The sequence below is a fragment of the Chlorocebus sabaeus genome, chromosome 12 (assembly GCF_047675955.1).
Source record: "Chlorocebus sabaeus isolate Y175 chromosome 12, mChlSab1.0.hap1, whole genome shotgun sequence".
In the NCBI taxonomy this organism is placed as follows: Eukaryota; Metazoa; Chordata; class Mammalia; order Primates; family Cercopithecidae; genus Chlorocebus; species Chlorocebus sabaeus.
The window spans coordinates 74,816,797-74,843,408 of NC_132915.1; the positions used below are offsets into that span (position 1 = coordinate 74,816,797).

The following is a 26,612-nucleotide window of genomic DNA, read 5'->3' on the forward strand; positions in this document are numbered from 1 at the left end:
TGTTTGCACTTAATTTGTAAATATGTGTGGGTCATGTAGTTGTATAATAATAGCCTATAAGTTTATATCTACTTTTACATATGTACATATTTAAGTAACACTATAATAAAAAAGAAATTTAGTGAACAAAAGGGTGCTTTGACACTTTTGTCCTTTTACAGACAGTGCAAGCATTATTCTAGTTTGAAGAAAACTGAATGAAATTCTCTCCAAAGTCCCATGTAGCCCTTTGAATCTCAGAAAGATGATCATTTTTGTTACAGACATGTGAAGCTGCATTAAGATAGCCAAGTGGGGATACGGGCTTAGAATCCAATAAAAAAAAAAAAAAAAGGCAGAACAGGAACAAGAGACGTAGAAAGTAACTACAGAGAAATGCATCCTAGAGATGGGATCTCTAAGGAAGGGTGTTCAGAGATAGAGAGACATAGAGCTGACGTCTGAGCTTCAGGGAGTTCACTCTGCCCTACAGCCCTCACATCCCTCTGTGGAACAGTTTCATTCACCTGCGCATTAAACATGATCTCCAGATTACTCAAAGCATTATTGGCCCATCTGGGAAGTGAATGGCTTAGAACCCTCCGCAGAAATAAAACAAGTCTCAGCTATTATATTCCTCCAGGCCTGACACAAATCTGTAAGGAAAGAATCCAGATTGACACCAGGATACCCAGTATTGATCTCTAAGAGTGGGGCCATTAACTCGCTTTACTCACAGCTTTCAGAAATACAGGGGCCCATTAGGGGCTTTTGGAGAGCCAGGTGGCTCCCAGGGCTGCAGCAAAAGGAAACAGTGGGGTGGTCAGGCAATTTGGTGCCAGGTCTTAGGGATCAGAACTCATGCCTGGGCACCAGCACAAACCAAAGCTACTATTTCTACCTGGCTGTAAATCTGCCCTCTATGATAAGCCACACGCCATATCCGGACCACACAATCCTGTGTCCATAAGAGCCAGATTCCATCAATCCCTGTGTGAAAACCAAACAGCTTCCTTCTCTCCCTCCCTCCTCCAATTCGCAACTCAAAACCACAAAGAAGAATGAGAGAAGCCCCCCACCACCGAAAAACCCAAGCTTACTGTTTGTCTTCTTCTGAAAGTGAGGTTCTTCCACAGCAGCAACCTCAGCTGAGGCCAACAAGCCATGTTCCCTCAGCCAGCACCCACAGCGTGTGGCTCGGGAGCCCTGGAAGGCAGCGGCCAGAGCTCACAGCAGGGACGCCGTGGCTGGTCATTAACTGAAAGATAAAGCAGGAGGGGAAACAGCCGTCAGTTATTGCTGCAAAGCCATACACCAGTGAGGACTGCTAATCCAGCCCTCTCAGCTGAGACCTCCAACACACAGCTCTGCATCATGACTGCTTCTCAATGGGTCATGAGTCCCCAGCTCCCAGCCTCTGGGTTCACCCACAAAGAGGGATTCGGGAGGTGTTCCGACAGCAGGCTAGGAGCTAGTTGTTACGGTCCTAATCATTTTAGTTCCATGGATGTTATCATTTGGGAATGAAGAATGCACTTCTGAAAATAGACCTCTCTCAGGTGGCCAGAACACTGAGGATGGAAATGGCATAGTGGAATCCCAGAGATCTAACTCTTCTCTAAGAAAATGCCTCCCCTTACTTAGAAAGTCAGCAGCATTTGTAAATTTTGCCTCAAGCCTGGAGTGACTTATACTATTCCCTGAACTTCCTTACAGACTAAAGTTTCAGTGGGTTACACAACTGAGTCCTTCAAATGATAAAAAGCACCATTGACCGGGCGTGGTGGCTCAAGACTGTAATCCCAGCACTTTGGGAGGCCGAGGCAGGAGGATCATGAAGTCAAGAGATCAAGACCATCCTAGCCAACACAATGAAACCCGTCTCTACTAAAAACACAAAAATTAGCTGGGTGTGGTGGCAGGCACCTGTAGTCCTAGCTACTCGGGAGGCTGAGGCAGGAGAATCGCTTGAACCCGGTAGGTGGAGGTGCAGTAAGCCAAGATCGTACCACTGCACTCCAGTCTGGCGACACAGCAAGACTCCATCTCCAAAAAATAAATAAATAAATAAATAAATAAAGCACAGTTTCGTAATCTGGAAAGCTACAACATGCCTTAGATGAGTGTGAGTAAACACCAAGAAAATGCCACCGACACCTGGCTCTCAGGTAATAAGGACAACCCTAGAGCTGTGTCTCTGGAAAGAAAACAGTATCCCATGGAGAAACAAGTCTGCTACGGCAGGCTCAGGGCATCAACTGTGAAACCAACAAACAAGCTCCCACAGTCAGTACATATGCACACTTCTGGCCTCGTTCCACCTGCACCTGAACACACCACCCCCCTACTCCGTTGGGTGTCACAGGTGCCTCCTTGGAAGACTGTTTGCCATGCTAGGGCAAGAAGGTCTTCTCATGAACAACGGATACTACTTTCTGTGTGTCCCAGCCACCCATGCAGCAGTTGCCCTTATTTAATGCTGGAATAGTCCCAAGTAGTTATACTAAAGTTAAAGCTAGGGAGTGGGCAAACGATGAAAAATGGAAGAAGGGAGGACACACAGGTGAAAATTCAGCCCCGCTGGCACTTGGTAGCCATGAACTCTCCTAGCTCTGCTTATAAAATGGCTCAGTGAATCACTGTGGCCTCTAGAGGAGTCGGGGCAAGGGTAGGGTGGGACACTGGGCATGAGGAATAAGGAGCAGAAGGAACTAAGAATGCAGTAATGAGGTATGGATATAAAATCAAGCACTAGACTAGAAATCTGTGAGTCCAAATGAGATCTCCATGCCAAGGTCAGTCTCTAGTAGAACAATACCCTTTTATCTCCCACCCAACAAGGACTTGAATTAAAACTTCTAGAAAAGTCAAGAGATTGGAGGAAATTGCAGTGTCTCAGAAGAAAAGACAGCCTACCACTGTGTATTCTAATTCATTCACTGACAGTCCAATAAATCAAGAAATTCTCTGAAATAGTCAAGCCTTAAGACCTATTTCTTTTCTTTACCATTTGCTCAGCAAAATTCTAGAACGACACACACCTCCAAAGTTTCTTACTCCAAAAAGAGGACGAATTAAAGCAGCACTGCATCAGTTTGTTCAAAGATGACAACTGGCAGCACAGCACTGGCAGCCAGAACAGCATTGTGAGACACATGCTTGTCATCCCAAATTGTCTTCTAAATGGCTCAGGACGGAGCTTGCATTCCAGAAACACTGAAATAATTAGCTAGATTTTTCTCATACGGAAGCTGCTCTCCAGGAATCACTTCGTTGACTTAGAAGCTACGTGAACCTTTTCAGATCCCCAAGGTAACATTGAGGAGGGTACAATTAAAAAAGGAAAACTACCAGAAAGAGGCCGGGCATGAATTAGCCCCGGCTTCCCAACTATGTGCCCCTGGCCAAGGCTTTATGCTCTCTAAGCATCAGTTTCCTCATTGTAAAATGATAACAATACTTACCTTGTATGGTGTTCTGTGGATTCAACGTGATAATACAAATAAGTTCCCAACACAGTACATGGCTTAATGTAAGTGCCAAAGCAATGTGAGTTCCTTTCTCCCCATTTATCTTTCTTCATTCCAACAATATCCTCTAGCTGAGAAATGGTTATATCCTGTCTAAACAGGACTTTCCATTATTTCTAGCAAATCCATTGTGGGTTTCTGGAAAGGTAGGAGGGGCAGGAAGGATGGAATCTAAATAGCTTAATGTTGCAGTACCCAGAGCCAAACCCAAATACAGAATATCACCTCCCCTAAACCCTGAGTGGAGAAGCTCAAAGAAAGAGAAGACACACCTCTACACAACGTTCATGAGAAGGAGGGAAGGATGAGTTTTCTTGGACAGCATTTTCTCGGAAGCAAAGTGTCTGGGTTTCCAAAAAAAAAAAAAAAAAAAAAAAACCGGTTCTGACTCCAAGGACTCTCCAGGAAGCACACGGAGAAGGTTGGTAAGAAGTAGCATAGAGCCACAGTAGAAAGTTCTACTGTGGTTTTGCTGGGCACAAATAGGCACGCTTCCTGCTCCAATTCCTCCCGCCCACCTTGGCACTGACCTGGCCTCCTGCACAATTTGCTCCCTCATCTCAGAACACAATGATCAATACTGGGAGCAATTCTGTCCTAAGAGGAGGGATTGGCAAGGCCCGGCCCCTTTTGCTCAGGTAACTGAAGCCAAAGGGACATTTCCACATCAGTTTTCCAAGTTAGTGAACAAACAAACCAAAACCAAAAAAAAAAAAAAAAAGAAAGCTATAAAAGAGACAGTACTATGTACTAGATTTCTCAATGTTTCAAATGCAGCACACTCACTTCTGCCTTTATACACATTTCCAGTTAGTGGCTGGAAAGGATCCCACTTCACAGTCATCCCAGTCAATAGGCCACTCTGATCCTGCTCCTAGATGACCACAACCGCCACCTCACTGGTCTCCCATCCATTTGCCACAGAGCACCCAAAGTTACTCAGCTAGACCAAATATCTGAATATGCCACTCCCCCACTTAAAACCTTTTGCCAGCTCCTCAGCACCTGAACATAGAGTCCAGTGCTCACCAAGGTCTACCTGGCCTCCCTTCTGGGACTCCAGCCTACTCTCTCACCACTCCCTACCTGCTAAGCAATGCCCTGGGTGTGTGTACAGGCTCAGAATATGCTGCACGCTCTCCTACCACTGGGACTTCACTGGTGGCTTCTCTTGTCTTAAGACACTTTTTCAAGCACTACTGGCCTAGCTAACTCCTAGGTCTTAAACTTAGGTCTCCACTTCTTCAACGTCCTTTCCTGATCTCCTCCCCTGCAACTGACATGTGGGTTCAGAGCCCTTCCTATGTGCTCCCTAGGAAGGCTTGGCTGTGAAAGAGGATTTCTACCTTTTGAGTCAGAGCAGGGACCATTCCTGTTTCCTTCATCCCTGTTTTCCTTAGTATGCAAAAGGGTCCTGGCTTGTCGTAAACGCTCGGGGATGTCTGCTTAATTAATTAAGAGATGGACAGGAGAAATAGGGTGCCAGAATTCAAGGGTGGTGGCACTCCTGGGCCTGTGGTAACTCATTTCTCAAGCTTGATTAAATGATTTGGGCAAATTATCCCCAGAGAGGGAGCTCTGTGTTCAGCAACTTCTACCATATGCTTGAAAGTCACAAAGGACTGCTGAGCTTCCCAGGTGACTCCTGGGGCATCCTGAAAAATGTAATAGAATCTAAGTCTGCTTCCCATAACCGCCAGGTTTAGCTAAGGACTGGGCAGCCCCCAAGGCCAGCAGGGCCATGCAGTCGACTTCCCGCCCGTCCTCACCCTCAAGCCCAAGGCACACTCTCTCTGGGTCTCATCAGTCACCCAAGTGATCACCCCTTGCCAAAACGTGACCATCTCCACACCTCAGCCTTGTTTCATACAGTTTGGGCATGGCAGAAGTGACTGCTGGAAACCTTTGGCCAATTTTTTAAAGAAATTTTAACTGCAAATGCCACTGATATTTTGAAGTTCTTAGTATCTACAGAATACAAGGGACTGCTAAATTAAAACTTTCCCAAATAAGCAAAAGCACTCATCATTAGTTGCAGAGAAATGCAAATTAAAACCACAATGAGGTATCATTACATGCCCACTAAATTAAAAATTAAAAGTGCTAGCGTGTGTATGGAGACACTGGGACTCAAGACACTGTGGAATTGTAAAATGGAAGAGCCACTTTGGAAAATAGTTTGACAGTTTCTGCTAAAGTTATGTATAGTATTATGATATGACCCTGTCATCCCATCCTAGGTATTTGTTAATATTTATAGAAGCCTTATACAGGATAGCTAAAAACTGGAAACAATTAGTTGTCTAAAAGACCATCAACTGGTGAATAAATAAAACTGGGGCCAGGTGCAATGGCTCATGCCTGTAAACCTAGCACTTTAGGAGCTGGAAGCGGACGGATCACCTAAGGTCAAGAGTTTGAGACCAGCCTGGCCAACATGGTGAAACCCTGTCTCTACTAAAAATATAAAAATTAGCTGGGCATGGTGGTGGGCGCCTGTAATCCCAGCTACTGGGGAAGCAGGAGAATTGCTTGAACCTGGGAGGCGGAGGTTGCAGTGAGCCGAGATCGAGCCACTGCACTCCAGCCTGGGTGACAGAGTGAGACTCCTTCTCATAAATAAATAAATAAACAAATAAAACTGGGACACTTACTCAGCAAGAAAAAGGAACAAACTACTGATACATGTGACAACCTGGATGAATCCCAAAAGCCTAATGCTAAGAAAAATAAGCCAGACATAAAAAACTACATACTGCATGATTCCATTTATATGACATTCTGCAAAAGGTGAAAAGAAGGGAACAAAAATCAGTGCAGTGGTGACCAGTGCAGTGGTCATGGGTCGAGGGGACAACAGACTGAAAAGGGGCATGGCAGTGACAGATACACATGTGTATCCATATTTCAAAACTCATCATACTTTTGTAAAGGGGAAGTCTTACTTTGTGTAAATTACACATCAATAAATCTGAACCAAATAAACTGCCTTCCATTATCATAATTAACATACCTCACAAGTCATAACTTGGAAGACCTAAGAACGGGATAGTATAAAGCCTGATTATTGTGTGATCTCCTTGGAAGAGGAATAGTAGATAAATATTCATTACCACTTATGAATTCCACAAACAACTGCAGCCTTAACTCTGCAGGGCTCCCATGAGCCACAACAAATATTTATCGAGTGCCTATCACATGCCAGGTGTGTTCCAGACCTCAAGAGATTCAGTGGTGAACAACAGAAGCAAAGTTCCTTCATTCATGGGGCTCCTATTCTACCAGGGATGGGGAAATAGACAAATAATAGTGGGTTGTTCAAGCAGTGGGTGGTGGTGGTAGGATTGATGAAGAAAATAAAGCAGAGTAAGGGGACAGAGAGTAATGGGGCGGAAGTCATTTCTTTCTGATGAAGCATCTTTAGGACAATGAACTAAGACAGTGGACCATATGCTACCCACAAAGGGGTGGTTTAAATGACAGCTGGGATTATAAATGATTTTTACTTTTCCCTAAACCAAAACCTGGACTACCAGACAGCACACAGATTCAGTGATGCTGGCAAAAGAAATACACACACACACACACACGTTCACAGGAAGCTGGCTGGGAAGGGAAAATGATGACCCTAGTTACCATCTGACATCTGTTCTCCCACTTCTTCCTCACCAAAACATTGTGCCCTTTTGAACTTGACATGCACATTTCCAGGAGAGATGAGAGATGAGAATTATAAAGAAGAAGAAAGGGGCCAGGCGCGGTGGCTCACACCTGTAATCCCAGCACTTTGGGAGGCCAAGGCAGGCGGATCACGAGGTCAGGAGATCGAGACAATCCTGGCTAACACGGTGAAACCCCGTCTCTACTAAAAATACAAAAAAAAAAAAAAAAAAAAAAAAAAAAGTAGCGGGGCATGGTGGTGGGCGCCTGTAGTCCCAGCTACTCAGGACGGTGAGGCAGGAGAATGGCATGAACCCGGGAGGTGGAGCTTGCAGTGAGTCGAGATCCCGCCACTGCACTACAGCCTGGGCGATAGAGCGAGACTCCGTCTCAGAAAAAAAAAAAAAAAAGCAGCAGTAGCAGCAAGGGGGAGAGAGGATGACACTAAAAAGACAAGCTAGGAGGAATTTTCTCCATTTGGCATAGCCAAAAGAAAAACAGGAACTCCTTCCCGTGACCGCCCTCTACCCTTCTGCAGCACTAAATCTGTCTAGGGAAATACAGTGAGGAAAGAAAGCGCATGTGTCTGTACAGCTACCAGAAGCTATTTGCTTGTGCAGTAACAAAAGAGCTGGCCGGTCTTCTTCCTTCCTGCAAGAACACTGCCAACACGTGAGCTTTAGTGCTGGGCTCCCATCTAAGGGTGACAGTCAGCCCTCATGCCTGAGCCAGGGCAGGTTCCAGAAAAGGGAAGTCTCCAAGCAGGAACCATACAAGTGTCACATCTCACTGGGACAGAGAAATTGGCCCCTCTGGGTGGAAGAGGAGAGGCTTCCACAAAGTCATGCTCCATTTGACTGTCGTATTAGTAGATAAAATCTCTGAAGACTCACTCCCACTACACCCCTGCTGCAATCTTATAGAGAGAGCAGCTGAGGCCTTCCCCCAAAGCAAGTGACTTGCCTAGCATTAGAGCTGGTTTCTCAAGAAGTAACTTTTTCAACAACTCTTATATGCCCCTTCCCACTAAGCTATTTCTCCTATGATTTTGTTTGTTGTTCTGAATGCATTTCTCAGAGTTCTATCCAAATAGTTCACATACCCAAAATGTACAGTTAGCAACTAAATTTCATCTTTCAAAAACAGTGATTATATGACGGCTATTTCATTAAACCTTAAACAAGAGAGTGTGTGTGTGTGTGTGTGTGTGTGTGTGTGTGTGTGTATTCCACTTTGTTCAATGAACTTCCAAAAAGTTACCAGAAGTGAGATGGAAGTTGAAATTTCCAACAACAGCTATCAATATATCTCTTTTTTATTTTATTTTATTTTGTTTTTGAGATGGACTCTCACTCTGTTGTCCAGGCTGGAGTGCAGTGGTGTGATCTCTGCTCACTGCAACCTCTGCCTCCCGGGTCCAAGTGATTCTCCTGCCTCAGCCTCCAGAATAGCTGGGATTACAGGTGCCTGCCACCATGCCCGGCTAACTTTTTTGTACTTTTAATAGAGACAGGGTTTCAACATGTTGGCCAGGCTGGTTTCGAACTCCTGACCTCAAGTGATCTACCCACCTCAGCCTCCCAAAGTGCTGGGATTGCAAGCGTGAGCCACCATGCCCGGCCTCAGTATCTCTCTTGATGAGATTGCTTCTAGATGTCTTTTTCGTAATTGAGGTATAATAGAGAAATAAAAATGTTATATATTTAAGGTGTTCTAGATGTCTTACATCAAAAACAGCTTGCCAGTAAACTACAAATCAGGAGGTGGATTTCAGTATATCAGATATGAACTGAAAATACATTGGTGCCAAAGCTCTGATTGCCTATTCATAAGATGCTGATGCAAAAGCAAGAATCACAGATGTGACTCATGTGCCTCATCTCCAGAGAGATGCACAGGGTCCTACAATATTAGGACATGAAACTTCCAAGCCCAACAGAACATGCTTGCTTTGGAAAAGGTCGGTTTTCTAATTGCCTCTCTGATCATGTGTCTTTGGATCGGTAGCCACGTTCAGGGACAAGCCTAACAAGGTTACAGAAGGCCAAGAGACCTGGAAAGAACCCATGATTGAAGACAGAATGTGACTGCTGTGGGGGCGGGAGGGGATTTTGAGTCATCCTGCAATTTCTCCCAGTCTGACCCATCAGCTTAATTGAGCCTGAAGCTAATTTGACTGCCTCAGTTTCACTTTTCTGGTCTCCAGATGCTACTGGGCCCTCTATCCTTAAGCGTATCCTTGCTGGGATAGCCTTAAATTACACCTCCTCACACTCCCGAAACATTCCATAGATCACAATTCCAGGGAAACTGCCTTGAGTTAGGAGGCCTTGCAGAAGGGTCATGGGCTGGTACTCTCCCCTGAAACTATGTTCCTACTTTTAACGGCAGCATTTTAATAGTCAAATTTGAGAAGCCAAAAGGGGTAAGAAATCCTCCCAGGTAAAAGTCAGGGATGAAGTGAAGTTATCCAATCATTCCAGAGGAATTCTATCATTCTAAAAGAGGTTCTGCTATCACACTGCCCATTTAAAAATATATAGATCCAACGAATTTTATTAATTCCAATAATCTGTAACTTGGGTGCAGTTTTTAAAGTACCAAATGCATCATACTTACTTGTTAGTTACAACAAGATAATAGGTAACTGTACCTCCTTCTTTCACTTGAATATATATCCAATGTCCTAGACAAAATTGTTGCTAATAGCTAATTTTCAAAATAAAGGCTATGAATTTGTAAAAACTGAAACAAGAAATCCATGAATATTGTACAAATCTATAACTAACTTGTGAGAAGCATAATTCTTCATGTTGTCTGTCAACAATATAATTTTACAGGAGATCCTGACCGGGTGTGGTGGCTCATGCCTGTAATCCTAGCACCTTGGGAGGCTGAGGCAGGAGGATCACTTACGCCCGGGAGTTTGAGGCTCCAGTGAGTTATGATCACGCCACCATACTGCAACCTGGGCGACAGTGCAAGACCCTGTCTCAAAAATAAACAAATAAGGAGATCCTAAAGGTTTAACTCCATCTATATCATGTCACTGATACTTGGACAACCAAAGATCCTATTTATCACCCTCAACATTCCCATTGCCACCAGCTAAATGGTCCCAGGGCTTCTAAACCTCACAAGAGCCAGGATTTCTGAAAGCAGATCTGTCCTGTACCCAAGTCCTTGTTTCATCACTGTAGAACTACGAAGAAACTCTAACAAAATGTTAGAGACAGGCTCTCTTCCCCTGCTGATTTCCACTAAGCAAACACGGAGCAACCTTCAAAGGAAGACTTCAGCAAACAATACCACTATTTGCCTTTTCCCTGGTCGGGGGTATGTAGCACATAGAAAAAAAAGAACCTTTCCTCTAGAAAAGAAATCAACCTTTCAACATTCTATGTCATAGAAAAAATCAATTTTTTTCAGCCACAATCATAACACCAGAATAAAAGAGATCTGAAGGGAAGGGATTAGTGAATTCATAAACACCCTGAGCTACAGAAACACAAGCAGGCAAGCCTCTATCAGCAATCCTTTATTTGCAGAAAAACTTGGTTGGATAATGTTCCCTGCTGTTATAGGACGGTTTTCCAAGAGAATTTTGGGAGAAATGGTTTAGTGACTGTATCACCAAAGATCATTTTGTTTGGATTACATCTCTGAAGAATCAACGTCTTCAGATGTTCAACCTTCTCTCAGCCTGAAGGATTTATATTTATGAAAGTGCTCAAAGCATTTGGGTGGGACAGGCAAACCCAAATCTTAGTCACTGTCTTTATTTCTTTTCCTTTGGGTCTATTCTACTATGCAGAAAACTCTCCAAATCCTTACTCCTTTGTTGTCTTGAGTTAATTGCTTCAGCAGGAAGAAAGGAGGTTTTAGAGTCAGAGAAAGCTGGGTTTGAATCCTGACTCTGCTACTTACCAGCTCTGGCACCCTAGGGACTCTGAGCCCCTGTATCTTCTCCAAAAAACAGAGCTGATAATGTATATAAAACATTTATCCAGTTCCTGGAACAAAGTAAGTGTACAGTAGCTATTATCATCATTAATGCTGCAGTATTCATCAAAGGTGGGGCAGAGAATGGATGGTTTATTAACGGAATCTCTTTTCTGTCGTCTTTGTCCACAGAAAGACACTATGTCTCTTAAGGGCCTTTCCAGAGCAAACTGGAGCACTCTCTAGTACCCAATGCATTGGTACAGGTGAAAGCATTACAGGGTATCCTGTTGCCACTTCTGATCATTGTTTTACTATAAAACCCCTTCTTGGGGGTCCTCGCCACTCACTTATCCTACTTTCTCTACATTCTCATGGAGGTTGCTCTTATTTTTCACAGCACACTGCCACCTTCCTACAAGTTTTTAGCACCTGACTCAGTTTTCCTGTCCATCCCATTTCTTCCAACTTCTATATCCATTAGAAATCTCTATTAGAAATCTGAGCCTTGGCCAGGTGCAGTGGCTCATGCCTGTAATCCCTGAACTTTGGGAGGCTTAGGCAGGTGATCACCTGAGGTCAGGAGTTCGAGACCAGCCTGGCCAACATGATAAAACCCCGTCTCTACTAAAAATACAAAAAAGTAGCTGGGCATGGTAGTGGGTGCCTGTAATCTCAGCTACTCAGGAGGCTGAGGCAGGAGAATCACTTGAACCCAGGAGGCAGAGGTTGCAGTGAGCTGAGATCATGCCATTGCACTCCAGCCTGGGCAACAAGAGCGAAACTCCGTCTCTGAAAGAAAAAAAAAAAAAAAGAAATCTGAGCTTTATAATTCCTCCATCTTTTCAGCTCTGCCTACAATATTCTCTAGCATACCAACTTATCAGTGATCCCTGATAAATTAAGCCATGTGCAACAAGCTACTGTGTCTCACCATCTTCCTACTCTCCACTACACTGAGCCCACGATGACCCAGTGCTCCACAAACATGTGTAGAATGGAAGTAAAACCTCAGGGATAAGAAAAGATAGTTAAAGCAGATTCACTACAGTAACAAACCAATCAAGAAATCGCAATGAAAGTAAAGGTTTGGGTGACAAAATTTCCACCTGTGTTCTAAGAAACATAACTTCAAGCAGGAGTGCATTTAATCTGATTTTCCTCAAAGCCTCTCTAATTTGTAGGGAAAGGCATTCATTTTCATTAACTTCATGTGAGCTAGAGAGAATCTGTGATTGAGACTCTAGAACCCCTGGTAAACATGCCAGCAAGCATGGGCACCTTCCCCGGAGGTTCAATCTAGAATGTAAGACTGTCACTATTGGTAAGGAGTCTTGAACTCTAAACTCACAGGCTCAAGTCAGGAACTCAGGAAGCCTATCAACACCTGGATACAATTTTGCCACCTTAACACTTTATTCCCTTTACTTGTGCCAAACTGAGTCATCCAATCTACAGGCTCTTGTCCAGTTCTAGTTCATACAGTATCAGCAGCCTTCTCCAGAATGTCCTTTCACCAGCCAGCTCTTGAAACAGTCATATGTCATATGTGCAAGACACTTCTATTTCTGCAGCCCGGCGACGGCCAGCTAACTCGGTTAGTGAGAATTTAATCAAAGTTCCAGGGCAAGCACAGAGACACAGAGGCTAAGTCTTGCCCTCCAAAACCTGCAACCAAACTCCTTCTTTAGAATAACCAAAACAAACCTTCTCGCTGGCTGCCTCACTAAATTAAGAGAAGAAAGGGGAATAAGATCACAGGTTTAAATCCACATACTTGTGATTCTGAAAAACAAAAACTTAAAGGTGTTTTTCTTTAAACATTGACAACATGAACTCTATGAGGTCTGAGAGGATCCTACAAAAGGATCTGTATTATTTCAATATTATCAAGATTCCAAGTGTTCCTTATAGAAAGAACTACTGTTATTAAGATTTTCACAAATCAAACATTCTGTGTGCCAAAGAACAAAGTGGGAAAAACGAAATTGAATTATTGAGTTGCATTTTTGCTAGAGTGCCATCTGGGGTCAGAGTGCCATGCTCTTCTCTGTAGACTCCAGGGACATGTCCACTCTGCTTAATGGAAGCCACTGGAACCAAGTGTCAGACAGCCCTCTATTTGCTCCACAGAGGAGAAAGCCACGCTCTGATCATGTGAAATGTGACTGGAATTGTAAACTGAAAAATGGCACTAATTTCACTAAATTTGCAAATCCTGCAACAAGACCAACAAGTGAATAAACAATACTTGACCAAAGGCTTTCTTTATCGTGAACTTAAGGTTTTTACTATAATTAACACAATCATTAAAGTAAAAAATAAATAAATAAAAAAAAACGCTGCCTTGATTCACAGTTAATTTTAAGCAGCCAACATCAACATCAGGTTCCATGCTTTTGCATAAAGAAACAGCCTTTAGGAAACCCTCAACATTCAGGATTTTGTTCTGATTCAAACTTACAAAGAACAATTTTTATTTGAGAGAAACAAAAAATTCCAATTGAAAACATGCCTTAAGATTCAAATTGGACCAACAGACAGGAGAAATAAATGAGGCCAGTCCATTTAACATTTGAGTGTCCATTTTAAGCTGAAAGGAACAGACGTCTAGAGACACAATTCCTTTTTTTCTCTCCTATAAAGGGCGCTGTAATAGTTATCCTAAATTCTGATATAGTATGAAGAAGCCTGGATTAAAGAGGCAAGAGACTAAGATTTTAATTTCCAGTTAATGGCATCTGGAGAATAAATTTAACAAGCCATTCTACCACTGTGGGTAATGGAACAGAAAACCAGTCTTTTTTTTTTTCTTTTCTTTTTTTTCTCGACACAGAGTTTTGCTCTGTCGCCCAGTCTGGAGGGCAGTGGTGCAATCTCGGCTCACTGCAACTTCAGCCTCCTGGATTCAAGCAGTTCTTCTGCCTCCACCTCCCAAAGTGCTGTGATTACAGGTGTGAGCCACCATGCTCAGCCAGAAAACAAGTCTTTTTGATGAAGAAGCTGAAGTGGATGATCTTCTGAGTCTAAGAAAACTGCTTGGGACTTAGGTATCCAGTAGCCATGGAATATACATCCCAAAGAGCATAAGAAACTGTAATACTAGACCCCAACATCAAAAATATGTTGCTATTTCCTCCCACATTGCTGGTAGGGGTGCAAACTGGGACACTTTGGCAACTTACATTAAAATGCTATGAGAGAACAGGGGAAGCATTCCTTAAAAGTTCTAGGAAAGGTGTTATGGAGGAGGTAGCATGAGAAATTCAGCCAAGTGGGAAAAGCACAAACTTGGGAGTCAGACAGACAAGAGTTTGAATCTCTGGCTCTGCCATTAGCCAAATATGGAACCATGAACAAGTTATTGAACTTCTCTTTGTGTCAGGTGCATCATCTGAAATATGGGGCTAATATAATAATAGGCAAGCTCAGTATTTCCGCAAATGTGGGAGAGTTACACAGGATGAATTTAAGTGATATTCAGAGGATTTTAGGAGATGAACAAGAACAATATTAAACATTGAACCACATCATGAGAAAATATGGTTCTTTTCAGCACTTCTTCAGCCTATACAACATTCTTATTACATTAAGAAGTAAGCGGCCGGATGCGGTGGCTCCCGCCTGTGATTCTAGCACTTTGGGAGGCCGAGGTGGGTGGATCTCCTGAGGTCATGAGTTCAAGACCAGCCTGGCCAATATGGCGAAACCCTATCTCTACGAAAAATACAAAAATTAGCTGGGCATGGTGGCATGCACCTGAAATCCCAGCTACTAGGGAGGCTGAGGCAAGAGAATCGCTTGAATCCAGGAGGAAGAGGTTACAGTGAGCCGAGGTGGTGCCACTGCACTCCAGCCTGGGCAACAGAGCAAGACTCATCTCAGAAAAAAAAAAAGTAAGCTTTTGTTTAGTCTTCCTTTTGACACCTCTTTAATGTTTACTAATTCCCTTTTCTTTTTTTTTTTTTTTTTTTTTTTTTTGAGACGGAGTCTTGCTCTGTCACCCAGGCTGGAGTGCAGTGGCCAGATCTCAGCTCACTGCAAGCTCCTCCTCTCGGGTTCACGCCATTCTCCTGCCTCAGCCTCCCGAGTAGCTGGGACTACAGGCACCCGCCATTTCGCCCGGCTAGTTTTTTTTTGTATTTTTTAGTAGAGACGGGGTTTCACCATGTTAGCCAGGATAGTCTCGATCTCCTGACTTCGTGATCCGCTCGTCTCGGCCTCCCAAAGTGCTGGGATTACAGGCTTGAGCCACCGCGCCCGGCCAAATGTTTACTAATTCCCTTTTCAACAAAGTAAGATAAGTCTCATGGTCAGCTGGGGCCTTTGGGAATCAATAGTTTACCTTATACATACACTGTAAGAAAAATAATTTGTCTTCATCCTAATTATTTTTAAAATTACCTTTCATTTATAACTGATATTGGTTTTCCAATTACAGGTCAAATATACTTATTTTTAAATATATTGATTACAAAAATGTAAGTCAATTTGTATAACTTGAGTGGGCCTAAATGTTACCTATCTCAGAGTTCCAGTGAAAATTAAATGAGATCATATATAAGAAGAACCAGCCCATGCTGTGTTCCATCACCCACGGTCTGGTTGATGGGTAAAATTTCAGTAGGTGAGGAATATGAGTAGAGGATCGACTGTGAACCAAAGCAAATACAAGAGATGGACATGAGATTCCAGAACAATGAGGAGCCAAATACCAGGAAGGGGTTCCTAAAGTAGAAGATGAAAACCTGCAGAGAGAGACTCCTTTAACAGGTACCAAACCACACTTAATCAGTCTGGTGAGAAAACCAGCTATAGTTCCTTCAAGCATGTGTCTTATAATCCAGGACAAAACTGTCAAAATGGGTCACAGCCTTATTTCAATGAGCCTTGAATGCCAAGCAAAAAGAGATCATCAATGGTGGCAGATTCTTAAGTCTTCCGACCTCTGTCCAGCACCTAGTACTTTCCACAGTACATGGTGTTGAGAGGTGACAATGTGCTAGCAGCCCTCACCCTCAGCGGCTCCTCGGCCTCCGGCCTCGGCGTCCACTCTGGCGGCGCTTGAGGAGCCCTTCAGCCCGCCAGGGCACCATGGGAGCCCTTCTCTGGGATGGCTGAGACCAGAGCCTCCGACCTCTTCTTGCAAGAAGGTGTGGAGGGAGAGATGCGGGCGGGAACCGGGGCTGCGCTCGAGCCAGTGTGAGTTCCGGGCGGCGCGGGCGCGGGCGCGGGCTCGGGCTCAGCGGCCCTGCACACGGAGCAGCCGGCTGGCACCATGGCCCAGGGCAGTGAGGGGCTTATAGTACCTGGGCCAGCAGTTGCAGAGGTTGCGCCGGGTCCCCCAGCAGTGCCTACCGGCCGGCGCGCCACACTCAAGTTCTCGCTGGGCCTTAGCTGCCTCCCCGCAGGACAGGGCTCGGGACCTGCAGGCCGCCATGTCTGAGCTTCTCTCACTGCAGTGGGCTCCGGCCCGGCCTGAGCCTCCTGCTCCGTGGCTCCACCCCCTGCTCCGTGGCGCCTGGTCCCGCCGACAGCCCAAGGGCTGAGGGGTGCAGAGTTGGCTCCACCTGCAGCCCCCGTGCAGGACCCACTGGGTGAAGCCAGCTGGGCTCCTGAACTGGAGGGGGACTTGGAGAACTTTTATATCTCGCCAGAGGATCCTATGTGCACCAATCAACACTCTGTGTCTAGCTCAGGGTTTGTGAATACACCAAATGGTACTCTGTGTCTAGCTAACCCAGTGGAGACTTGGAGGACCAGCACCCTGTGACTCTGTGTCTAGCTCAAGGATTGTAAATGCACCAATCAGCACTGTGTGTCTAGCTCAGGGTTTGTAAATACACCAATCAGCACTCTGTATCTAACTAACTCTGTATCTAGCTAACTAGCACTCTGTGACTCTGTCTAGCTCAAGGATTGTAAATGCACCAATCAGCACTCTGTCAAAACAGACCAATCAGCTCTCTGTAAAACTGACCAATCAGCAGGATGTGGGTGAGGCCAGAGAAGGGAATAAAAGCAGGCTGCCTGACCCAGCCAGCACTAACCTGCTTGGGTTCTCTTCTGCACTGTGGAAGCTCTGTTCTTTACCTATTTCTAATAAATCTTATTGCTCCTCACTGTTTGGGTCCACGCTGCCTTTATGAGCTGTAACACTCACGGTGAAGGTCTGCAGCTTCACTCCTGATAGGAAGACTACAAACCCACCAGAAGGAAGAAGCTTTGAACGTCTGAAGGAATAAATTCCGGACACACCATCTTTAAGAACTGTAACACTTATTGCGAGGGTCCGCAGCTTCATTCTTTAAGTCAGTGAGACCAAGAACCCACCAACTCCGGACATAGTGTTGAACAAACATTTGCTGAACAAATAAATGTCTGTTTAATAGCACTGTCTGTGTATTAGTGCATTTAATTTTAAAATATATATATGTATTGTTGTTAATATCATATCTTCCTCTTCCTTCTCTCTCCCAGTACCAGAGAATAGCCTAACCCCAACTAAGGCAAACTGCCACCAAACATGCGTGGGAGTGGAGAAGGGTCTGCAGGTCAGTGTAAACTCATCGGTGTGGGCCTTCACGTTCTCCTTGCCTTTCCAAGGAAAGGTGCTGCTTGTATCAGTGTTGCCTTTATGTCAAAGTGTATCACCTAAATACCAGATCCAACAGATTTCAAGCCACCACCCTCCAAAGACTTGCTTCTTCCAGAAAACAAGCTTGGTTTGACTCGTCAAAAAGAATTATTCCCAACCTGGCATCCTATAAGAAGTTTGCAAAGCAAGGGTGACCAGGGATATGACATCCAAACATCTTCCTAGAGGCTCCTTCCCCCTCCCTGCCCCTGGCCAGAAACCTCTTCCTCCTTTTACTCCTCCTCCTTTCTTAATTTGTTATGATCTCTCAAACAAATTCAAGACAATGCTTTAGAAAGCTTTGTGTCTTACCCACCTATCCCCAGTGAGGGTCTTCTGAGATACTTAAAACTATCCTCATGAGGTATAGTCCAATTCTCCTCCTAGGATGGGTACTAGCATTCTATTATTGAAAGATGAATGAGCCTGAAGAGTTGGGTATGTTTTCCTTTGATCACCTACTGGCTTAACAGGACTCCACTATAAGAAGCAAAACTTAGGCTGGGCGCTGTAGCTCACGCATGTAATCTCAATGCTCTGGGAGGCCAAGGCGGGCGGATCACAAGTTCAGGAGTTCAAGACCAGTCTAGCCAACATAGTGAAACTCTGTCTCTACTAAAAAATACAAAAATTAGCCGGGCATGGTGGCACATGCCTGAAGTCCCAGCTACTCAGGAGGCTGAGGCAGGAGAATTGCTTGAACCTGGGAGGCGGAGGTTGCAGTAAGCTGAGATTGCGCCACTGCACTCCAGCCTGGGCAACAGAGCGAGACTCCGTCTCAAAAAAAAAAAAAAAAGCAAAACCTATACCCAAAATGATGTCTGAGATGGAGAATCCAATTTTATTTTAGAGGGATTTTCCAAATGGTGAGTCAGAAGCAAGAACAGTATCTCACTAAGTCATGTTTACTCAACTGAAACTTATTGAATTAAACCAACTCCTCCTTCCTTTGCATTTCAGATAAGAACCCCTTCTGGTTCTATGATTCAAATCTTCAGTCAAAGCAGGTAAATAGGAAATTTCAACAGCTTTCTCTCCTCCCTCTCATTCCTTTCTTCTGTCATCGATTTAATCAGGAATGCTCTGAGGCATTCCCTGGATATTTCTTCTTTACCTCTCAAAATCCACATGGCATGTTACACTAATGCTCAGCATGTTCCTCAGATCTCTAGATGGCTCTAATTAAAGGATCACCTCTTCTTCTAAATACAGACCTGGGGTTAGAGGACATAAGAACTTGAAGGACTCTTTAAAAGTCAAGTAGTAACATTTTATAGACCAATAACCTGAAAAACAGAAAAGTAAAATGACTTGTCCAAGGTCACACAGCTTCTTAATGAGTTTGTGGGCATTCACGAACACCCTGTAATTACACATAAAATTTGGATTATATGAGCTCATGTGTATTTTTTCTGAAGAGAAAATCCATATCTTTCTTCAAAGAAGTCAACAATCTCTTCCCCAAAATATAGTAACCACTGACAATTATATGCATATTTGAAAAAAAAGTTTAACTAAAATCTAATTGTTCCAAGTCCGAATAGTAATATGAATTGGTGATCTAGAATAAGAGTGGAACCTAATTTAATAACTGTTATTGTTATCATCTTTTTTTTTTTCATGTCTGGGACATCAATGCAAGTAACATCGGATAAAGACAATTTGATGTAGAAGTAAACTATAAAGCAAGCTTTTTTTTTTTTTTTTTGAGATGGAGTCTCGCTCTGTGCAGTGGCACGATCTTGGCTCACTGCAATCTCTGCCTCCCGAGTTCAAGTGATTCTTCTGCCTAAGCCTCCTGAGTAGCTGGGATTACAGGCTTGCGCCACCACGCCCACCTAATTTTTATATTTTTAGTAGAGACAGGGTTTCACCATGTTGGTCAGGCTGGTCTCGAACTCCCGACCTCATGATCCACGCATCCTGGCCTCCCAAAGTGCTGGAATTATAGGTATGAGTCATCGCGCCGGCCTAAAGCAAGCTTTTAAAATCACTGAAAACACTAGTATGAATAAATATCACTATAGGCCAAGCATTATATTATATGGTTCACATTATACACAAATGCCTACACATTATACACGCAAATGCCTATTTTACAGATGATGAAACTGAGGCAAAGAGTGATCAGCAACTTGCCTAATGTCAGATATCCATCAGTAATAACCAGAATTCCAATCTATATTAATTTGATTCTGATATCCATGTTCTTTTCCACCAATATTTGCATCTACACTTCAAGATGTCCTAATACTAATAATATATTCTATTTACTTATTTAGGAAGAACTAAATCAACTCTCTAAGGTAGCTTTCAAGGAAGTCTTTCATAAATGGTTCAACTACTAAAAAGTTCTTCCTGGGAAATGTCATAAACTAAATACCAGCTATCACAAAATATCTGGACTTTAAGACTAGCCAGATAAAATGCTTTGACTTCCAAATGCTTCTTGGAAGTTGGATTTGGCATAGAAAACACTGGAGAATGTTAAACACCCCCCAAGAAAAGACTTTAGAGAAGAATAGATCCAATGTATATGAAGTTACTCTGTTTTTTTAAAAAGTGTGTAAATATCTAAATTACTTAGTGAGTCATCTCACTCTTATTAACAAAAATAAATTAATATACAACTCAAAGTACTTGAATATGGAATGCCACAGACTAGAGCATTTTCTTAAATCACAGCTGCCTCAGAAACGGAAATGAAACTGAGCGAAACAGAAATGTTTGTTCTACAAAAAGTAACCTGGCCTAAATAACTTAAGTATGCACTAAAATTTCTCAATCTAACATAAACCTAGCCTTAACTACAGTTGTTTCTCACATACTTGTATTTCTAATGCTTTTCTGTGATTATCCTGTTATCTCAAGTAGTCTTTTAGAAGACAGGAAGCAAACATGAGTTTCCCACTCTCCTTGTTGGACTTACTCAAGTCAGCATTTATTAAACTTTTTCCATATTAAGTGGGATGAATTAAGGCCAGGGGAGAATGAATCAAAGACCTCCCTCTAGAGAAGCATACACTCATGAGGAAGACAAATAAACGTTAACTATAATAAAAAACAGTATTAAATACACGACACAAAGAGTGCTATAATCCAAGTCTAATGGAAGTAAAAAGAAGGGGATGTTACTTTCAACTCAGTGATAGGAAGGAGTGGATCCAGAAGAGCTTCATGAGGAGGGGAGCATTTAAATCGGGTCTTAAAGGAGGTTTGCAAAAGCTAAAGGGTTTTGTACCAACTTTGTTTTCAACATTTGTTTGACAGGATTTCAAACTTTGTTTTGTTCTGGGAACCAAATCCAATGCTCCTCCGCTGTTGGAATAAATGCTCTTTGCCTGAATGCTATTTGTGGTGTTCGTAGAATGGAGACTAACAGAAGGCCCTACTGGAAATCAATTTTATGTAAGCTTTTCATTCTCTGGCTTCAAGTATTTCTAAAATGTACCTTTCTATGCAGGCTACTTATTCAGGCAACTATTTTCAGGTGAAGATACTCAAATGAAAATAGAGAATCACTTTTGGCCTTTTGCTAATATTTCATGCATCAAAATTTTGATAGTCTGACAAAGTGTTTACCATGAGATTGGTAAATTCACGGAAGCCAAACTGTCTGGGATGCAACTTCAGCTCCACTACTTACAAATTCCATAATCATCTACCTAGCCTGCCTATACCTCAGTTACCCCATCCATAAAGACAATAACAGCACCTATCTCACATGGTTCTCTTGAGAATGAACTGAGTTATTACATGAAAAACTTAAAAACATATCCAACATACCATAAATCAACAGTAAATGAAACTATTTTTACCAAGAGGTGTTTTCAAAGAGTTTATTTCTAATTTGCTATACCAATTAATAAGAAAGGCACTTTCTCATCCTATTTCACTTTTACAAGGCAGACATTTTTTTTTCAAGACAGAGTCTCACTCTGACGACCAGGCTGGAGTAAAGTGGCACGATCTCGACTCAGTGCAACCTCTGCCTCCCAGGTTCAAGCAATTGTTCTACCTCAGCCTCCCAATTCCAGTAGCTGGGATTACAAGCACCCACCACCACGCCCAGCTAATTTTTGTATTGTTAGTAGAGACAGGATTTCACCGTGTTGGCCAGGCTGGTCTTGAACTCCTGACCTCAAGTGATCCTCCTGCCTTGGCCTCCCAAAGTGCTGGGAATACAGGAGTGAGCCACTGTACCCAGCCAACAAGGCAGACTTTGAAACTGTGTATATTTTCCAAAAATATATATATCTTAAGAAAAAACTAAATTTGATTTCTAAACAGTAACAGCAGTAACAGAGAAATAGCTTATTTCAAAAAGTCCACATCATCATCAAGGATAGGACAAGCAAGAATCATATTGTCTTATAACAAATTTTGACAATCACCAAAGTGAGGATTTACAACTAAACAGTTCACTTCTCTTTTTCCTGTGTTTCTTATGCCCTTACAGCCTAATACTCTTATCATTCCATTTTCTATAGATCACACGGGAAAATGTTTTGAGATCACACAGCTGTTCACAAACATCTGACTGAAGCAATAGTATAGTTTTCATTATGAACCAAGTAAAACATTAGAGTTGAGTAAATTTTATGCTATTGTTTCCAGGATGTTGCAATCCCTACGCAACCAAGGTTTCAAGTTAAAGAGAATTTGGCTGATCCACTCACAGCAACAAGGAAAATATGATGCAGGCTGTAGATTCTGATAAGGATTATAGCAGATGAATGTAGAGAATGTGGTGAGCATCCTTGAAAAGCTCCCTGGTTGCAGCAGCTGAAATGTTAATACGAGAGTTAAGAACTCTGGAGTTCACTGGCTGCGTTCAAGTCTTAGCTCTACCTCTTGCAAGGTATATGGCCAGAGACAAATTAGCCTCATCATTTACTTAATCTTGTAAACTAGGGACAATAAATGGTTTTGTTGTGAAAATTCAATTCGCATTTGATGACCTGCACAGTGTCTTATGCCTGTAATCCCAGCACTTTGGGAGGTTGATGTGGGAGGATCCCTTGACCCCAGGAGTTCAAGACCAGTCTGGGCAACATAGTGAGACCTTGTCTTTACAAAAAATTTAAAAATTTAGCCAGGAGCAGTCGTGCATGCCTGTGGCCCCAGCTCCTCAGGAGGCTGATGTAAGAGGATCACTTGAGCCCAGGAGGCTGAGGTTGCAGTGAGCCTTGTCTGTACAACTGCACTCCACCCTGTGCAACAGAGCAAGACCCTATCTCAAAATAAATACAATAAATGAATAAACTTGTGAAAAACATTTCAAATAGTACTTGCCACCCAGTGCTATATATGTATGTATTAAACACTGCAATAACTTTGGCCATTCATGGTGATACCCACATGTAGATATGAAGATGGTTGCATTTTTTAGAGTAGGCCTTCTCTCAGCATAGTTAAACAAAACAAGTGTTCAGAATGATCTTTTAAATTTTGATGCTAAATGACCATAACAACTATTATAATCATATTATTTATTTAATATCTGGATAGTTAAAAAAAAATGTATTTGAGGCCAGGTGTGGTGGCTCATGCCTGCAATCCCAGCACTTTGGGAGGCCGAGGCTGTCGGATCACTTGAGATCAGGAGTTTGAGACCAGCCTAGCCAACATGGTGAAACCCTGTCTCTACTAAAAACACAAAAATTAGCCAGGCGTGGTGGCGTGCACATGTATTCCCAGCTACTCAATCGCTTGAACCCAGGAGGTGGAGGTTGCAGTGAGCCGATATCCCGCCACTGCACTCCTGTCTGGGCAACAGAGCTAAACTGCATCTCAAAAGAAAAAAAAAAAAAAAAAAACGTGTCCAGGGTACATTATAGGCCTGCACTCGTAGAAATATGAGGGTGGAGATTTCAAATGCTCATCTGCAGAAGAAACAACATATCACAGGTGTCCAGGTTACAGTCAGCTATGTCATTCTGGAACACTGTGCAGGTGCTCAAATACAGACTCCTAAACTGCTCTGACAACAGTAGCAATTCTAGTCCCTTAAATGGCTTGTAGTCATCATGAAGGCTGAAGACCGTCTTCCCCGGTGGGTCTGATCATACTGTTGGTTCTCAAGCAGACTGTGTATCCAATGTTTTCCTAAAATTCCCTAGCATTAATTATTTTAATGGTTTGTGGAATGATTTAATGGTTTGTGGAAGCACTGGGGAAACAGGCTGACAATGGAAACTTTGTATTTGAAAAATATTGTAATATCTGTAGAGGTTCTACTCAGGAATACTTTCCATGCTTCCACACTTTCTCTGATTTAGGAGAAAGAAAGTTTCTCAAGAGAATGATATTTTCAACAGAAACGGAAAGTTTCTCAACAGAAAGCCTCCATCATTTTTGTGGTAGGTATGAGAAGAATAGGCTAAAATAAAAGGGGAGATGAAAACTTAAGGACTTTAAGTTTTGTTTGAAAAGAAGATCATAATTTAAGTCTGGGTTCTAAACTATGGCCGTTAAAAAAATGGAAAAAAAAAATCAAGAAAATTCCACTCTTTAACTTGGGGGAAATTTTTGTGAGGTTCTCTTCGTGGGAAGCAGGGATTCAGCCATGGAGGACAAGTGACTAGCTGATTTCAGTACCCAGAAAGTTGTTTTAAATATGAACTTTGTCCACTGTGAGATGAATGTGTATATACTACCCATTCTCTTCTTGGGGTGTCATTGAAAAGTCGGATTTTAAAAGCTAATGGTATCAGCAAAGGCAGGCCAATTACAGACAGTGCCATACAACTTTTTTCTTTATTTTCTTATTTTTAATCTTATTTCTTTCCTTCTTTTTGATAAAAGATATACCTAAAGAGGCACCTACACACAACCCTGGCACCGTCCGCCACCCCAAGAACCTTCCTGATTTACCAACGGCCTGGGAGTTGGCAAACACGCTAACAACAACAAAAAAAAACCAAACGGGTTTTCGCCTCAACCTCATAGTTCCTCCCCATCTGCACTCACCGGTCTTCACCGGATTCACAGCGAGCAGACACCTAGTACAGCCGGCCGATTCCTAGGTCCTCCGGCCAGGAGGCGCTGCGGGCTAGTCTCCGGGGGCCACCGGAGCCCGCGCGCCCAGCACCCCCACCCTCAAGGCAGAGCCCAGCCCAGCCCCGCGGCGGAGCTCCGAGTTCTGCGCCGCCCGCCGGGGTTATTCCCGGTCATTCCACGGCACCACCTCGCCCCAGCTTCCCCATCTGCGCCCAGGCAGAAGCTGCCCCAAGAGACCAGCGGCAAGGGTCTGGAAGATGGGGCTGCAGGGAACGTGGTGGGGGGAGGATTGGGCACCCCACCTCCGGGTTTCCGCAGGCTCTCCTAAGTCTTGTATTTAGAAGAAACAAAACTCGGCCGGGCGCGGTGGCTCACGCCCGTAATCCCAGCACTTTGGGAGGCCGAGACCGGTGGATCACCTGAGGTCGGGGCTTCGAGACCAGCCTGGCCATCAAGTTGAAACCTCGTCTCTACTAAAAATACAAAAATTAGCTGGGTGTGGTGACGCGCCTGTAATCCCAGCTACTCAGGAGCCTGAGGCAGGAGAGCCGCTTGAACCCGGGAGGCAGAGGTTGCAGTGAGCGGAGATCGCTCCGTTGCACTCCAGCCTGGGCGACAGAGCAAGACTCAAAGAAAAAAAGAAAAGAAAGAAAACTCGTTCCGCGCTCTGCGCCAGGGACACTAGCTCGGCTGAGCGCACGGAGACTGTAGGCAGGACCTCCCTACCCCTCAGGTCAAACAAAGCCCCAAGGCCTCTAGTGAGTAATAGCACCACGGACCCCGTTTGGGACACCTCCAACTCGAGTTCTCGGGAAAAAGGACGCGCTGCTCCAGTCCCGGGGTGCATACAGCAGATTCCCAGGTCAGAACAGACCAGCTTCTTAAGAACCGAGTGAGGACTCAGTGCTGGCATTTGTCTCCGTAGGTACTGGCCGACCCGCAACCAGAGGTGTTTCTAGCCAACTCAGGCCCCTCCGAACAAAGAAGCGCTCCGTGCCGGACCTGCAACTCTCCCCACCTGGCAGCAGCGACCTCAGCACGCCCGGGCACCCCCGACCCCTCTGAGCCCGGGGTACTGCGCCCGGGTCTCCACGCCCAGAGATGCTCCCCAGTCTCCACCGCCGGGCGAGTCCTGAGGGCAGCAGCGCAGTCCTGGGGTCGCCAGAGCTCGTCCTAGGACATCCTCTCCCCATTTACGCCGCCCCGGGTCCCATTTGGGTTGCAAGTGATGGGCATGCGGGGCTCCGGATCAAAGTCCCCGAAACCGAGCGCTTCCCGAAGCTTCCTTGGCCTCGAAACAAAACAATAACGCCCAATAAGTCACTGGAGAGCCTCTTACCTGTTTTCCACTTTTGTGTTTGCGTCTCTTTCTCCTACCCCTTGACAAGCCTTCCGGAGAAGGGGAGAAAACAGAAGGAGGGGAAAAAACAAGGAGCAAAGCGCCCTGAGAACTAGTCCTGTTGGTGCGCGGAGCCCCCCGCCCTGCTCTGCCGCAGCCCGGGAGAGAAGGGTCGGCTCGGCTCTGCGGGTCCCGGCCCCACTCACTCTCGCTCGCAATTACGGGGTTTTTGCCGAGACTAGTTCCTTTTATAGATTCGGCTGCCCGGAGCGCAGAGGTTACTATCGGTCAAAGCCTGTTCTCGCCTTCCTCCCCGCCCCCCTCCCGGCCTCTGTTTATGTAGTTCAGTCACTCAGCAGAAAGCACGTGGAGCCGCGGCCCGCCTCTTAAACGGGCGACGTTCAGCCGCCCGCGAAGCGGCTAGGGGGTTGGGAGGAGGTGGGTGGGGTGGGGTGGGGTGGGGATGGAGGGTGCATCAGGTGTCTCAGGGTCCGCGGTCTGCGCCCCCGGTCCCCGCCCGGGC

At 44.2% G+C, this 26,612-nt stretch overlaps 1 protein-coding gene and 1 long non-coding RNA gene across 3 annotated transcripts in view; one reads left to right on the plus strand and one right to left on the minus strand.

Annotated features, from left to right (window-relative positions):
• ABCA1 (ATP binding cassette subfamily A member 1) overlaps positions 1–26,385 on the minus strand; it is a 147,979-nt gene extending 121,594 nt beyond the window's left edge. For both annotated transcript variants that reach the window (XM_007968523.3, XM_007968524.3), the window contains exons 1-2: positions 26,090–26,385; positions 1,080–1,237 (exon numbers count right to left, since the gene is read on the minus strand). In XM_007968523.3, coding sequence (XP_007966714.3) covers positions 1,080–1,145 — 66 coding nt within the window. In that variant the 5' untranslated portion in view covers positions 1,146–1,237; positions 26,090–26,385. The remainder of the gene's footprint in view (positions 1–1,079; positions 1,238–26,089) is intronic.
• On the plus strand, positions 24,726–26,075 carry LOC140712974 (uncharacterized). The gene is made up of 2 exons (XR_012094851.1): positions 24,726–25,508; positions 25,676–26,075. It is a non-coding gene; the product is annotated as an uncharacterized lncRNA (long non-coding RNA).
• Positions 26,386–26,612: the final 227 nt, after the last annotated feature.